The sequence below is a fragment of the Myodes glareolus genome, chromosome 10, assembly GCF_982192425.1.
Source record: "Myodes glareolus chromosome 10, mMyoGla1.1, whole genome shotgun sequence".
Taxonomy (NCBI): Eukaryota; Metazoa; Chordata; class Mammalia; order Rodentia; family Cricetidae; genus Myodes; species Myodes glareolus.
In genome coordinates, this window is record NC_142035.1 from 25,993,521 (window position 1) to 26,010,039 (window position 16,519).

Sequence of the window (16,519 nt, forward strand, 5' to 3'; positions counted from 1 at the left end):
TTTTGTGCAGCTGATTGTCCTTAGGTCCTAGAAAGACTCACCTTTGGTATCTTAGAGTAGACGGTGATTTTAGATGTCTTCACGAAGTTTTGACAGGAAGAGAACGAACCCTTTTTAGGCTCCCTGAGGTGCACATGTTTTAACAGCTAGGACCCAGCTTTACACGTCTGTGCTCAAACACTGTTTAGATAGTGCTTCCGGGCTGATGTGGGCTCACCTGACACTATTACTTGGCCTATCTCTTAACAGATTGTCATTGCCCTCCCAGGCCCCACCCCTTGCACTGAGATCTTCTCATCTAGGGGATTGGAACCAGTGTCCAAAGCCAAACAGTCACTCGGAGTATAGTCCAAGAGGCTATGAGGGCAAGAAGCGGCAATGTGCAGTGCTTTGGCACACAGAGACAGAGGACAGATTCCTTATTTTAGCCTCTCCTTTGACAAGTATCCACTGCCTGCCCCAGTGGGTCAGAACTCCAGGTAGGACCCTGAGAGATCCAATCTAGGAGATGTCAAGGGCAGTGGTTCTCAGCCTGTGGGCTGAGCAACACTTTCACAGGAGTTGTATATCAAATATTTACATTATGATTCATATAGTAGCATAATTGGTTATGAAGTAGCAACAAAAATAATTTTATGGTTGGGGTTAGTACAACATGAGAAACTGTATTAAAGGGTTGCAGAATTAGGAAGGTGGAGAAGGTCTAGGGGGTTCAGATAGAGCTGTGGTGTCCTTTGGATGCGGCTGAAGGCTTTCTGGAGGATATTGTGGGGACATCTAGGCAGAGATATGGAGGCATTCAGTGTGCTGACCTCCGTAGTTTGGAAGCTGAGATCTCAGGAATGCAGCCAGACTTAGAGGATTGTGGAGTGCAAGGGCAGTAGTTCCGTCCAGGCTCTTAGTCTGTCCAGACACAGCCCCTGCATTGAGTCCCTTTTTTTGTTTTGTTTTGTTTTTAAATGACCAGGTCCCTATCCAAGTTTCTTCCTGTTGCTTTGATAAAACAGTGACCAAAACCAGCTTGGGGATGAGAGGGTTTATTTCATCATATAGGTTACAGTCCATCATTGAGGGAAGTTAGAGTAAGAACTCAAACAGGGCAGGAACTGAGAGACCATGCATGAGTTGGTCCTGGAAATGGGTTTCCCGGAAGACCGAGATGAGGGAATAAGAACGAAGGACAAACATGTATGAAAAGCTGGGATTAGTTCGGTGTTCCCTCTTATGGACTCAAACCAACTATGTAGCAGTTGGAACCTCCATGATTTTATTATGTACAGCACAAGAAGGAAGGGTTAGCTAGTCTTGGTAGGAGGTCTCTGTGGGCGAGCAGTCTCAGATCTCAAACTGTAAGCATCTGCAGTTGATGCTTTCTGAACTTAATACATATTGACTCAAGGCTTCCTCTGCTCCCCGCAGTGTTCTTACACAACCCAGGCCCATCTCGTCAGTCAGAGATGGTACCACCCATGATGGGCTGTGTCATCCTCATCGATTAGTAATCGAGAAAGTGTTCGGTAGATACGCCACAGGCCAGTATGATAGAGGCAGTTTCTCAATTGAAGGTCTCTTTTCCCAGGTGTGTCAAGTTGATGCTCAAGATTAGCTATCACGGTCTTATGTAGCCCCAAGTCAGTATATAGAGCAATGTGGCCTCAAACTCAGATCCCACTGCCTCTGCCTCCTGAGTGCTCTGTCACCTTGGTCTGCCCTTTTTTGTTGTTTTGTTTGAGTCAAGACCTCGATTTGTACATAGAATTCCACCCCCCACTTCCACCCCACCTTACATCCTGGGCATCACTGCCACCTTGGATATTTGAGACAGGCTTTCTCTGTGTAGCCCTAGTTGTCCTGGACCAGACTGGCCTCAAACTCAGAGTCACTTACCTCTCCTCTATAGGGATTAAAAACTTGGGCCACCACTGTCCAGCACGTATGTATCCTTTAAAATTCTCAGTGAAATGGCTGGCTCTGAGCATAGGGGCAGTCTTGAGCCTGCGCCATGTGAAGCAAGGACCACTTGATTTCCACAGCAATAGCCCAAGAGGATCTAGCTCCTGTGGGAACCAGGCTAGCAACGATTGCTTCCTGGTTTGCAGCCATTTAAGATCTTTCCTGGCCTGATCCTTCTAGTGCCTTCTTTTCCAGCAGCTTGATTGCCAGACAGTTATGCTTATTTTTACTTTCCAGTTTGAATCTGGTCAGTCCTCTGCCTGTGCCAGTATAATTTATCCTGTGCAAGGCTGCAAGTGTCCTAGCTGCCTGTTCTAAAGCTGCAAAGAACCAGGCAAGGGAAACAGTCCTCCCCTGTGCGATGGAAGGTTATAACCACGTTTGAGGACGGAGCCTGTCCTCTGATGCTGCTCCAGTTGCCCTTTTGCCTAGTCCACACCTGCCCTGCTAACCTGGAACCAGTTCTATTTGTCATGGATGGTCTTCCCGGTCCCCAGCAGTGGAGGGAACCTAGCAAGTCACATCCGGGAAAGGGGAGTGCAAGGGGCGGAGCTCGCCCCAGAGAAAAGACCCCGCCTGCCACCAGCGTCCTACTGCGGCAACATCACAGTCCTGCCGGTGCTCTCCGGGCCTCTCCATCCAGAGATTCAGTAGGAGATGGCGGGCGAGGGAATTGGGGTTCTGGAGCTGGCCGCCCATCCGCCGCCTGGGCAAGAGCAGGATGTGCGCCTCGTCCCGGCGTCCAGCGCCCCCGGAGCAGGGGCACACGGATCCTCCGACCCCGCAGCCAGCCCCGGGACCACATTGCCTGCCCCAGAAAACACTGGAGAGGCCCCCACCTCCAGCGTCCTGAGCCCAGAGGGCTGTATGCAGGGATGGGGGACTCAGGTGGGGACCGGAGGGAAGGCCCAGGAAGTGACGACTGAGGAGGCCACCGTAGCCGCGGAGAAGCCTGTGGAGGTGGGGGAGAAGCTGGAGTGGGTTGCAGAGGCCCAAGCAAACTTGGGGATTCTGGACCTAGGGGCCCTTATCGTAGACCCGCTGGAGGCCATCCAATGGGAGCTGGAGGTCATGAGTGCCCAGGCTGACGGGGCCTACCTTCCGCTGGAGCGCAGGTTTGGGAGGATGCGCCGTTTGCACCTAGCCCGCCGGAGCTTCATCATTCAAAACATTCCAGGCTTTTGGGTCACTGCCTTCCTGAACCACCCACAGCTGTCAACCATGATCAGCCCTAGGGATGAAGACATGCTTGGCTATTTGATGAATTTGGAGGTGAGGGAGCTCAGACACACCAGAACAGGTTGCAAGTTCAAGTTCCTGTTTGGGAGCAACCCCTACTTCCAAAATGAGATGATAGTGAAGGAGTATGAGTGTAGACCTTCAGGCCGGGTGGTGTCCATGGCGACTCGCATCCGCTGGCACCGAGGCCAGGAACCTCCGGCCTTGGTGAACAGGAACCGTGATACCATGCGAAGCTTCTTCAGCTGGTTTTCACAGCATAGCCTTGCAGAGACTGACAGGGTGGCCCAGATCATTAAAGATGACCTGTGGCCCAACCCTTTGCAGTACTACTTACTGGGGCAAAGGCCCTACAGAGCTAGACCAGGCTTTGCAAGGTGGTCGCCAGAGGCTCTACGTAGGCCCTATGCGTTCCAGTCTGGCTAAGTCCTGCTCCAATACATGGCGCCTCCATAGGACTACTCCTCTGCCTGTGAGCCTACCTATGTTCATGTCAGAGCTCTGCTGTTTGCTTCCTCTCTTGTGAATTCTGGCTCTTCAGCATGTTTGGTGGACTCAGGGCCAAAGTTGTGACATTGTGTGATCTCATATGCCACTGCATTTAGAGTGGGCACCCAACGCTATGGACTTGTACTACCATCCAGTGCGTGGCCTGGATCCACCTGTAAAACTTGGCCTTTCTACTCACTGGACACCGTTACCTATAGGGCTTCACAAGGACCAGAGCCTGTTTGAGGCCTAGTGCTTCAAAGCTACAATATGCTGGGCTTCACAGCTGTGCCGCCGACTGTCCCAAACTGAGGCTTATCACCCAAGAGGAAGCACATGTGGTCCTGGCAGTCAACCAGACTTGGATAGCCCATGGCTCCAGGACCACAGAGCAGTTTCCTATTCACTGGATTGTTGGGCATCTGCAACCTGGGCAACCAGATGATCAGACATGGGTGAGGCCTAGGGCCTGAAGCAATGGCCGGTGCATTGTCGTGATCAGTACTGTTCTTTATATCCTGTGTGTGTCCCTCTCATAGACTGCTGTTGGCTTGTGAAAACCCACGCTGTGCCCCACCCATGCCTGGCCATAGCCTTTCTGAGGAATTTTGCCTAGCCCACCATCACCCCTGCTGCCTGCTCTCAGGTCCGTAAGGGCCCCTTGTTAATATAATGAGAGCTCCTAATTCCAGAGATTGCACCGGGCTGGCATATCTGGGCATGTGCTCAAGGTAGGAGCCTTCCTACCTGAAGCCTCACTTCTAGACCTTCACAGAAGTCAGACCCTTTGTCAGTTTCTCCTTCACCTACCTGGTTTTAAGCTGCTAGGTTGTAAAGGGAGAGGGGCTTTCTGGCCGTGTGGCATACACTGGCATAGGTCTCACACGGTTTTTAATAGGACATCTCTGAAATGCATTTTCCAAATAGCTAAGGAGACATTTCTTGAATCCGCCTGTCTTAGGGATTACCAGTGCTCCCTGCCCCCTCGCCCTTGCAAGGCTTAGAATAGTCACAGTGTACAGTGCAACGCTGGGACAAGACAACTAATCACTTCATTTTACACTGTGTTCTTTTAAAGAAACTTTAGTGTCTCTTCTTTGCCTCCCCTACCCCTTGTGGGTTTATCGATAAAAGAGGCTAAACTGCCCTGCCCCTCCGAGTCCCCTCCAGGTTGTCTCTGTCTCATGAAAGGCCTTCCTTTCTGCTCCCTAGGACTTGGAGACATAAAACAATGGGGATGGAGAACCCTCAGTCTTTGCTAGCTTGCACCCTTCCTTCCTTCCTTCCTTCCTTTTTTCCCTTTCTCTCTTTTGATTCACCAATATATTTTGTAAATTAGAAGAGAAACATAATACTGTCACTTTTTGGCTGTTTTCTGGTCCAGTTATGAGCTTGTATGGACAGAAAGTTAATGTGTTCTTCATTTTGTACCTTTTGAGTAAGACCCATGCGTCTCCTCTGCTCTTACTGGATGACTGAGCTGTACAGGCCTGTGTGTGTTTTGCTGAGGACGTTTGTGAGATGGCCACTGTAACTGCTCTGTGCCACTTGGACATTTGTGACTACTCACAGCTGTTATTGAGTTGTGGCTTGGTGCTGTAGAGTTTGAATCTGGTGATTTTGTGGAACTTAATGCTGGCCATTGTTGCTGTGTTCTGTGAGAATAACCCCCAGAAAGAACCTGAAACCCAGCATCTTCTGGGCCCTGCAGACCATGTTGTAACAGACATTTTTGTTTCCAGATGGAAAAATGTTCCTAGGTTACTTTGTGTAGTCAGAAGAGGGTTTGTGGCACTTTATCTGCAACATGATGATAAAGAATAAAAACCTTTTGATCTAGGGAAATTAGACCATGTTATTCCCTGGTCTAAAAGCTTCTATTCATGAACAGGCAAACACAGGAACCTCCCAGGCCTTATCACAGCTGCCCAAACCTGCCTTTGCCGACCCTTGTGGCCTCTCTACCACCTCCCTCAGTTCATTGGTTTCTCCCGCTTCCCCCAACACACACACACATGCACACACACGTGCGCACACGCACGCACACACACACACACACACACACACACACACACACAAACACCTTGTCACTCCTGAGAAGCTTCAGAAGTGTCCAGCTTCAGGATTTTGCACTAGTTTTTCCCTCTTTCTGGAAATTTTCTTCAGATATGGGCCTGGTTCCTTCATCAAGTCTCAAATACCCTCTCTTTGAAAACCTTTCCTACACCCACCTTGGGGATATTCTCTTTATTACATGTAGCTCTGCAGTGACGTTTTCACGCCTCCTTTCTTCGCTCGCTCCCATGAAATCAGGAGAGCAGGGACCCATCGGTCTGCTGTTTTGCTCACGGGGTTCTCTGTCCCACATCCCCTGTTATCAGCATGAATGAGTGACTTATCTGAGTGTGCTGGAGTGCAGTGTGAAGTTCTGACAAGATAAGGAACAAGGCATGGCTCCTGCCCAAAGACTGCAGTTGGGTGGAGAAGGGTGGGGTGATGAGGGGTGACCATACAGTTTGCCATCCCACTGGAACACATATGCAAATGAAAAAGTCACTCCTAGAAATCACCAGGCCAAGGAGAGAGCCTAATTCAGTCCAGCATGGCCAGCAGTTTACCCACGCTGAAGATGATGGGAGGTGGGAGGCTTCTTTAATATAGGCATTCTGGAGAATGTAGACCAGACTGGCCTCTGCCTCCCAAGTACTGGAATAAAGGCCTAAAGGTGGCCTTGGAGGAGTAGGCAAAAGTTTAAGAAGGAGAGCTCTGACTGGGGATGTAGATCAGTGTGAGCTCTTAGTAACTTAGCTTGTGTGAGGCTCTGGTTCCATCCCAGCAATGTAAATAAATACGAACAAAATGTAAGTCTGGAGAAGGGAAGGGACATTGTGGCAGGGCAGACAGCATAAGCAGACAGACACCAATGTGTGCAAATGCAGTCTGTTGAACACAACTGCTGCTGGAGATGTGTAGAGCCAGGCAAAACTTTATTCTCTGGATAGCAGCGAGGAGTGTCAGGTGTGGCTCACAGGGAGCAAGGAGGGATCCCCAGTATCTTCAGTTGGCCTTATCTGCCTCTCCAGTTTGTAGCTCTTCTTGGAAGCCTCCAACATTCCCACAGTAATCTTTTATGCAGACCTGTCTGTCGTGGAACTCACTCTGTAGATCAGGGTGGCCTTGAACTCATAGAACTCTGCCTGCCTCTGCCTCCTGAGAACCAGGATTAAAGAGGCGCAGCACCAGCTGGTCAGTGGTGGCATTGTAGGGACTGGCATGCCATGGTATTTGCCTGATTTGAGCCTGTTGATTGTCAGGTCCACTCTGGTTCCTGCCTAATTTGGGGCTGAGCCACCTTGTGCCCTCCCCAGTTCCTGGATGGTGGCACTAAAGTTAAACAGGTGCTTTACCTATTACACAGTCTACCAGGCTTCCATCACACTGCTCAGCCCTGTGCCCTGTGCCCTGCCCTTGTGGAGCGTGAGCCTTACCCACACAAGGAACTCTTGCTTCTATCATGTTTGTTTATTCACACTTTTTTTTCTTTTTTCTTTTCTTTTCTTTTTTTTTTTTTTTTTTTTTTTTTGAGACAGGGTTTCACTGTGTAGTCCTGGCTGTCCTGGAACTCATTCTGTAAACCAGGCTATCCTCGAACTCACAGAGATCCACCTCCTGAGTGTTGGTGTGCACCACCACTGTCTAGCTGTTTACCCACACATCTTAACACCCTCTCTGTTTGGGCCCCTGCCCTCAGCTCAAGGGTCCAATAGCCATCAGCACTTATGGAATACCTACTGTGTCTTGGGAGTCTACATGGCTACAATACCGACAGTGGCTCCCTTTACCTGAGTCAGCCCATGTCTTTCTGTTCCAAACCCTCCTGGGGCTCGGATCTTACACGACAAAAACAAGCTGGCTCTACTTAGCCCACAAGACCCTGAAGACCTGACCTTGGCTTTCCCCTCCTTCAAACAGCCTTCCAGCCACAAGTCTCCAAACCTGGGCTTTGCCATCCTTCTCTAGATATTTGCATGGCTGGTTTCCTGATGTGGGATTCCCCTCTGTATGTTGGGAATATGTTTTATTACCATTGGTTAATAAAGAAGCTGTTTTGGGCCTATGGCAGGGCAGAATAAAGCCAGGCAGGAAATCCGAACCCAGATATAGAAAGTAGACGGAGTCAAGGAGATGCCATGTAGCTGCCGAAGGAGACAGACGCCCTGGAACCTGTAAACTACGAGCCTTGTGGTAAAATACAAAATAATGGGAACGGGTTAAGATGTAAGAGTTAGTTAACAGGAAGCCTGAGCTAATAGGCCAAGTAGTGTTTTAATTTAGTTTCTGTATGATTATTCGGGTCTGGGTGGCTGGGAAATGAATGAGCAGTCTCTGTCACAGTTTCACAGCTTCAATGTGCACATTTGAAAAAGGGTTTCCCCTCTTCAGTGAAACCATTCTGAAGCCACCATGTAGTACCTCCTTCCACTGGCTGGGGTCTTATTTGGAGGTTCACACCACCTAAGGCTCGTCTGCATTTTCTCTCTTTCTTTTTTTCTTTGTTTGCTTTTTTAAAAAGTTGAGACAGGGTCTCTCTGTGTAGCCCTGGCTATCCTGGAACTCACTTTGTAGACCAGGCTGGCCTCAAACTCACAAAGATCAGCCTGCCTCTTTTCCTGGGTGCTGGGATTAAAGGAGTGCACCACTACCACCCCCCAACTACTACAGCACATTATTAAACAGCTACTTCCCAAGGACTCTTGGGGACTTCTTCGCTGCTGTCTCTCCTCACCTGGAATAAATCAGGCTTGGCACAGTTGGGAACTCAGTCATTATACATGGAGGGGCTTCCAGGTGGGCAAAGGGAAAATAATCACTTGGGCCAGAGGGCCGAAGACAGGGCATGGACTAGGAAACTCTCTAGGCAGCCTGGGAACTGGAGCAATAAATGCACATGGGCCCATTCCAACCCATCCTGCAGAGATAGCTGTAAGTTTATAGGTTCCAAAGCACAAGGAAGGAGCCTAGTTTTTCTTACCCTCATCTTGGGTGTCTACCCTGTTCTTTTGACCTAGAAATAAAACTTTGAACAAGTTACTTTCAATCTGAGGAAAAACCTGTCCCTAAACTATGGCAATTGCTCATAATCAGCAACTGCCTTGATTATAGTCCAAGGGACTTTGATATTTTCCTTCAAAGATACTATTTAAGTACAAAAATTCAAGGAAGTACCATGTCAGCTTGCCCCTTGCTCAGCAGCAGAACCATTGATTGGACTCTGAATGTGGACTCCCCACCAGTGGCCCCATCAGAGCTGACTCAAGTGTGGGGTGATGGTGCAGGGAGTGTGGGAGCCTTGGGTAGTAGTGTAAGATGTGGGTTGCAGGTGAGCTGTGGTCCAGTGGGCACCAGCTAGGAGGTCCTTCCTGCCCTCTATCATTCCCTGTGTGCCCTTGGGTGTCTTCACAGCCCTCAGCCAATTTTCTGTTCCAAATGGGAAACTGGGAATTCCTTAGTGGGAAGACAGTGTCCCTTGAGGATAGTGTTTCTCAATCTGTGGGTCATGACCCTTTAGGGATCGAATGACCTTTTTACAGGAGTTGCCTAAGACTATTGGAAAACACAGATATTTACATTATGATTCATAACAGCAGCAAAATTAGTTATGAAGTAGCAACGAAAATGATTTTATGGTTGGGGGTCACCACAAGATGAGGAACGGTATGACAGGGTCACAGCACAGGAAGGTTGAGAACTACTGATTTAGAGGGTCCCCTCTCCACATGCACCTCCAGCCTTCCAAGAGACTGACTCAGTGACAGTGCTGTTGGAGGTATCTAACAGGTCTGACACACAGTAGGCTTCTTCCTTACATGAGTCTGCTTAAGTAAGACAGGCTTGGGGCTGCTTAGTTTATCAGCTCACGGATGTCTTCAAGGACCGGGACCTTGTCCTGTCTGCCATCCTTCATGCTGGTTTCGCTCTCAGATTGGGGCCCAGGCAGTAGCTCCAAGGGTCCCACTGGGGTATATTGGTAACTATCCTGATTCTGAGAGAGAGAGAGAGAGAGAGAGTCCTTTCCAGGGGCCTCTGTGCTTTCCCGTAGTTCCCTGGCTGGAACTGGGTCCTGCTCTGGAGTCTGTGACTGACAGAGGGAAAGACGGCACTGCGAGTAGCTACCACCCCTTGGGACCCTTCGGGGAGCACTTGTACTGTGGTGGCCCTCAGAGCTACAGGGTACTGACTTCTAGAACATTCCTTAAATCAAGTCACTAGTCTCTACCAAACTAAACAGGCAAGTGGTGTCTTTTTTTTTTTTTTTAAATATTTATTTATTTATTCATTATGGATACAATATTCTGTGTGTATGTCTGCAGGCCAGAAGAGGGCACCAGACCTCATTACAGATGGTTGTGAGCCACCATGTGGTTGCCGGGAATTGAACTCAGGACCTTTGGAAGAGCAGGCAATGCTCTTAACCACTGAGCCATCTCTCCAGCCCGTCTTTTTTTTTTTATTTAAAGATTTTATGTGCATGAGTGTCTTGCTTGCATTCGTATATGTGTACCATATGCATTCTTGGTGCCCACAGAGATTAGAATTGGAGTTGCAGATGAGCCCCCATGTGGGTGCTGGAAAGAGAACCTGGACCCTCTGCCAGAGCAGCCAGGAAGAAATAACTGATCATGTGCCATGCAGAGGACTCTCACTCAGCTCATCATGCAGCCCCTCAGAGTCCCCGTGGGCTTAGATGAAAAGGGAACCGCAGAGACTTGTCTTCAGTCAAGGCCAGAGGAGGTCTGCCTAGCTGACACAACCAGAAAAGAGCAAAACAGGAGCTGGCAAAGTGGCTCAGTGGGCAGGGACACTCCCCACCAAGCCTAATGGCCCGAATTCGATCCTCAGAACCTACATCCAGGTAGAGAGAACTAAAGACTCTCCAAGTTATTCTCGGATCTCCACGTGTGTCGTAGTACACGTACACACAGACATTAGACAAGCGTTAAAGGATGTATCTAGGCCGGTCATGATGGTGCACACCTTTAATCCCAGCACTCAGGAGGCAGAGATGGCAGATCTCTGTGAGCTTGAAGCTAACCTAGCCTTCCTGGAGAGGAGTGTAAAGGAGAACTACTCTGAAGAGACCAAGCTGACAGTGAAGAGACCACGGTGGCGGCTCTTTGACTCTGTCAAACATTTTCAGAAAGTACGACATCCCGAGAGGCCCCTGGAGAGCTTGGGGGGGGGTGTCTCTGAGCACTCAGAATACAATTGAGACCACATTTGTGAGGAGATGCCTGAAACCAGGTAAGAAACACTCAGAAAGGGCTAGGTACACCCAGGGGACACAGTGTCTATCCTACCAGGCATCACAGGGTACCCAGTATACCCAGGAAGGTATCGCTGTATAGCCAACTATTACCAGTAGAAAGAGCTCATGTGGATTTGCAAATAAAACATCATGTGAGCCCAGAGAAAAACAGTTTCCAAATACTTAAACTGTCCCAGAGCAAATCTCAGATTTACAGGATTATATCTAAGACCCCATGAGATAAAAATGTTCAATGTATGGCATCTTAGCTGGGCCACTGGAGTATGCTAGTAATTTCAAGACCCAGGAGGCAGAAGCAAGAGGACAGAAAGCTCCAGGTTCACCTAGGGTACACAGGAAGTTCAAGACCAGTGTGATCTGTGTGAGATTCTATCTCAACAAAACATTATATATAATATATATATATTCATATATATACACACACATACATATACAGACATAAATATACATACACACATATCAAGCACTAGAAGTATAGCTTAGTGGTGGAGTCTTGGTGAGTCAGGAAGATGATGAGTTCAAGGTTATCCCCAGCTACCTAACAACTTTGAGGGCCAGCCTAGGCTACATAAGACCTTGAAGCAAGAACAAAACAACAAAAAACCCCAAAACATAACCACAATGTTTGACATCTAATCCAATTATCAAGCCTACAGTTGCAGTCAGGGATTCCAGAACAGCTGATCTGAACAGCATCATTGCCAAGCTGACCTGACTCCACCCCAAAACACAGGAGACTCATTCTTTTCCAGTGTACGTGAATTTTTAAGAAGAGACTGTATGTGTGGCCATAGAAGTATTCAAACCATACACAGCTTTGAACGACAACAGAAAGTATAAATCAGCAACACACGGGTGCTGGAGAGATGGCTGAGTGAAGAGCACTGCCTGCTCTTTCACAGGACTCAGGCTTGACTTCCAGCGCCCACACAGTGGCTCACGATGACCTGTAACTCCAGTTCTAGAACACCCAATGCTCTCTCCTAGCCTCTGCAGGTGGATATAGTGACATGCAGGCAAAACGCTCCCATAATAACACTGAAACATTAAAAAAGCAACAAAGACACCCCAAATGAATGTCCATGGGAAGGAAAACACAATATTGTGAAGATTCTTTCCCAAATGATCCAAATTTAAGACAATCTGCACTGAAATACAAGTTTGTTTTTTTTTTTTTTGTTTTTGTGGAAGTCAAGAGGATGGTTCATATGGAGATGCAAAAGGCTGATCTCAAGAATTTCTTGAAAAGGAAGAATCTTGCTTAGCTCAGCTTTAGAACACTTGCCTGGCATGCACAAAGCTCAGGCTGGGACCAGGGAGAGAGAGGTCAGAGGGCAAAGGTCCTAATGTGCAAGTAAGTCGGATGACCCAAGTTCAACTCCCAAAATCCACATTAAAAAACAACAAGACCAAAGCCAGATGCAGTGGCACACATCTGTAATCCTGGCACTGCTAAGGTCGGTCAGCTAGGAGGGTAAGACAGGAGAACCACTGGGAGCCTAAGGACCAGCTCGGCTGCAGTGTGCAGCAAAGGCACAGAGGTGAGATCCAGCCTCAGCAGGGCAGGCGGCTAGAACCCACTCCTCAAAGTTGGCTTGATTTCCACGTGTGTCATGGTGTTCTCTCACACACAACACATACACATATCTTAAGAAGCTACAGTGGCAGGCAGTGCAGGAGTCATAGTGACCTCAGGGACAGTAGGCATGTCGGGGTTCTCCATGTCTCTGTTGGCTGTGGTCCATGGCATCAGTATGGCCTACCAGGAAGCCGACTTGGCAGTCAATGAGTGAGCTGTCCCAGCTGATCATCATCCTGTGCAGTGCCGGGCACCTCCAAGATGGCGCTCAGCAGTTCAGTTCAGCATTAGTGTGCACCCTAATGGTGTAGATCTAACCATAAGAGAGGATTTGAAGCTTTCCCATTGAAGGATGAATCCTGTGATGGTTTTGTCGACCGGATAAGATCTAGACTAACAGAGACAAGCCTCCAGATACATGTGAAGGAAGTGGAGGCAGGAAGACTCACTTTAATGTGTGGTGCCATTTCATGGGCTTTGATCCTACACTGAACTAAACGAGAAAAGGGAGTAAAGCACTCGTGTTCACGGCTGTCTCCTGACCTCAAGTTCCTGTGGCCATGACTTGGCCTTAATGGGATATATCCCCTCTAACTGTAAATCAGAATAAACTCAACTCTGCCTTCCAGGTTCTGGGATGCTTGCGCCTAAATATCTATTTCTTTGAAAACATCCTATCTGACACAAAGTGAAGCAAGTTGGAAATTTCAAACCAGGTTTCAATGTTATCTGAGTCCATACTTATTCGGGCACTTCATGCTAATCCAGAGGGGCAAAGGCCTGCAATTCCACATGGAGGGGTGAACAGAAGAGGCTGGCTTGCAGCAGGCACAAATAGCCGAATCCTAGAGAACATGGATGGGAGACCGAGCTTCAAAAACAGCTACTCAACCCATTAGGCGAAACGGTCACACTTCAAACCCCACTCTTGAATGAGTTGAGACATAACAGGACAATGGCATTTTTATTTACAATTGGACCAGAAAAAGGCATACAGGCATAATTTTTTTAATTAAAAATAATGACAATGATTTAAAAAGTCAGAAAAATTGACAATGTTTGAACCCCCACCCCCAAATGAGAACCTTAGAGGGAAAATGCAAGATTTGAATGAACAAGTAACTCCCCATCACTTTCTACTCTTTGGGCTCCCTTTTCTCCAGCCTGACTCTTGGTGGAAGCCACTTGGAGTCACTGTGAGGCAAGACTGAGAGGTTCACTGATTTGACAGGTGATGGTGGCAGGTCCCTAGGAGGCTGGGGCAGTGAGGGGCAGGGTGTGTTCCTAGCATAAGCAGCATCCTGAGCTTTGTCTCCCAGCACGGTCCCAAAGGACTTGAGCAAGGGTGAGTGGCTGTTATTGACCCCTGCACCCAGAGTGGGTTTGGTCTCCTGCTACTTAAGAGCAATCTCTGTGACTTGCACAGGAATCACTGGGGCTGGGGTGGAGGAGCTAGGCCAGGTACATGAGCCTCCTTCCAACTTGGGGAGACTGACTTCTTGCCTATTCCTAGGAACTGGAAAAGGAGCAATCCAACTTACCTTCCATCTTCCTTCTCAGAGAAGTTTTCTGGGTGTCCCCAAAAGAACTTGCATGGGAGGAAGAGGGGGTGGGTCTGGCTGAAAGAACTGAGTATAAATGCTGAGGTCAGGAACCATGAGGAGAGAGTGCCTCTCCCTGGCCACCTCAAGGAAGAGATGTGAGAACTCAACCTCAAAGTGAGGAAAGAGGAGGTCCACCATCACCCTTCAGAGTGGTGCCCCCTGAGAAAGGACTGGGGAGCAATCTTGAGGGGTGAGCACCCTAGTGGCCTTAGCCACTTCTTCCCAGACACACATATGGGTGCTTGGCTCTGGAAATCCTTAGCCCTGACCCAGGGCTTCTTGGCACGAGAACAGTTCACTGCAGATCTCATCTCTTCCTTGGTGGCCAGCAAACTCTGGCTGCTTTGATGACGAGAATCCTGCTGTCCTAGAGAACCAGGACATGTCCTTGTAGTAATCATGGCCGGGGCTTGCTCCCAGTCATATGATGACCAAAGGCCTGGCTGGAAGCCCTGTTTGGGCGGCAGAGGGCAGGCTGGAGAAGAGAATGAAAGGGGGGCCAGCAGGGGTTGGTTGGCACTGAGGCTACTGTCCGGGCTGGAGCTGTGCTGCGTCATGGCTTCCGTGGTAAGGATGGGCAATGAGAGGCTTGGAGCCCTCACCACAGCCCTGGTGTTCCTTCTTCCAGTTAGTGGTAGGGTGGCCAACAGCTCTGAGGAGCTGATGGGGACAGTAACCAAAACCCCACATTTATCCATCCTGGACTTGTTTAAAACAAAAACAAAAACAAAACAAAACCAACCCAAAAACCCAAACCTAAAAATACAAAACAAAACAAAAAACAAAAACAAACAAAAAAATAAAACCTGAATTAACAGGTCAGAAAACTCCTGCTGAAGGCGACTCTCAGGTGAAGAAAACCCACAGGAAAATGTACCCTACAGACTGGAATAAGATGAAGGGAATGCACGGGTATCTACAGGCCCTCCTGCCCCCATGCAGCCTGGGGATCTAGGAACACTGTGCCAGAAGTTACATTCCAAGTGAGCAGGAGCTATTTTATTTGTGTGCCTGCAGTTCCCTACGCAGGGTGGCTTCCTGTCCGAGGATGGAGTGGGCCTAGCGTCGGTCCACCCACTCAGTCTATCTTCACAGCAGCATAGATCTTGCGGACAAACATGTAGGCTGCATAGAAGCCGATGGTCCCAGTGAGCAGCCAGAAGGACAGGACCATGAGGGCGGTGTAGCCGAAGTAGAGCAGAGAAGGGATGAACTCGACGATGTCCAGCTGGGGTGATGGCAGAGAAAAGAGGGATGGATGTTTAATACCAGGCAGCTATGAGCTATGACAAACTGTAACACCCACCCTGTGTTGGCTAGTTTTATGTCAATTTGACACAAGCATTAGTCATCTGAAAGGAGGGAAGCTCAATTGAGAAAATGCCTCCATAAGACCTAGCTGTAGGGTACCTCTCCACGGCCTCTGCATCAGCTCCTGCCTCCTGATTCCTACCCTGTTTGAGTTCCTGTTCTGACTTCCTTCACTGACAGGACTATGATGCTGAAGTGTAAGTCAAATAAATCCCTTTCTCCCCAAGTTGCTTTTGGTCATGGTGTTTCACTACAGCAGTAGATAAGTAACTAAGATATCTGCCTGCACCCCCGCCCCCATCTTGTAAAATTGACACCTGGCAAGGTAAAAGGGCTCACAGTGCAGACTAACTTCCACTATACTGGGGCAGAGTACTGGCTTGGACCTCATGACCTTGGGGGTCAGGGGAAGAACTCTATAGGTTGGAATGGACACAGCTGCCTCTTTTCCTGGTCCACTGTCCCAAAGCACACCCCAGCATTCTTGGACAGCTAGAGCAACATCAGAGTCAAGAGGTGGGAAATGTGTGGAGGTTCCCACTGCTCCCAGGTTAAGGACTACGGAGCGGAGCCTCATCAGGCTGCCTCAGTTTACATTCCTGTGACCTTGAGAATGCTTGGCAAATCTCTAACAGCTCACACTGCTTTTTCTCTTGGAGTACACAGGCCTCTTGTGACTGAGGTAGAGGTGGAAGGGACTGGTGGTGTGATGTCTGCTGGTGGACGAGAATACAGCCCACCTGACACCTTGGTATGTGCCCAGTGCACCAGGCCCTGAAGGGGGGGGGGGGTCTGTTCTAGGGCTAATGGGCAGATACACACCACAAAATGTGACAAGCTCAGAAGAAAACAATGAAGAAAAATAAAATCAAAGAAATAAAATATAGGTCCCTGTCTGAGATTTTCTAAGTCTAAAGGGCAAAGACTACATTTATAGGTTCCAAGTCCCTGCCATCTCTCATATATGTGTGTGTGTGCGTGTGTCTGCAGGTGGAGTAAAGGGGGTAGGAGAAGAAA

General features: G+C 48.7%; 2 protein-coding genes across 3 annotated transcripts in view; one reads left to right on the forward strand and one right to left on the reverse strand.

Moving 5' to 3' along the window:
- The first annotated feature begins 2,485 nt into the window (after positions 1–2,485).
- Positions 2,486–5,526, forward strand: LOC125407752 (putative testis-specific Y-encoded-like protein 3). The gene has a single exon (XM_048445563.3). It carries the CDS (start codon positions 2,611–2,613, stop codon positions 3,616–3,618), a length of 1,008 nt encoding a protein of 335 aa, XP_048301520.1. The 5' UTR covers positions 2,486–2,610; the 3' UTR covers positions 3,619–5,526.
- An 8,006-nt stretch (positions 5,527–13,532) lies between these two features.
- Positions 13,533–16,519, reverse strand: part of Tm9sf4 (transmembrane 9 superfamily member 4) — a 43,413-nt gene continuing 40,426 nt past the window's right edge. For both annotated transcript variants that reach the window (XM_048445564.3, XM_048445565.3), the window contains exon 18: positions 13,533–15,419. In XM_048445564.3, coding sequence (XP_048301521.1) covers positions 15,270–15,419 — 150 coding nt within the window. In that variant the 3' untranslated portion in view covers positions 13,533–15,269. The remainder of the gene's footprint in view (positions 15,420–16,519) is intronic.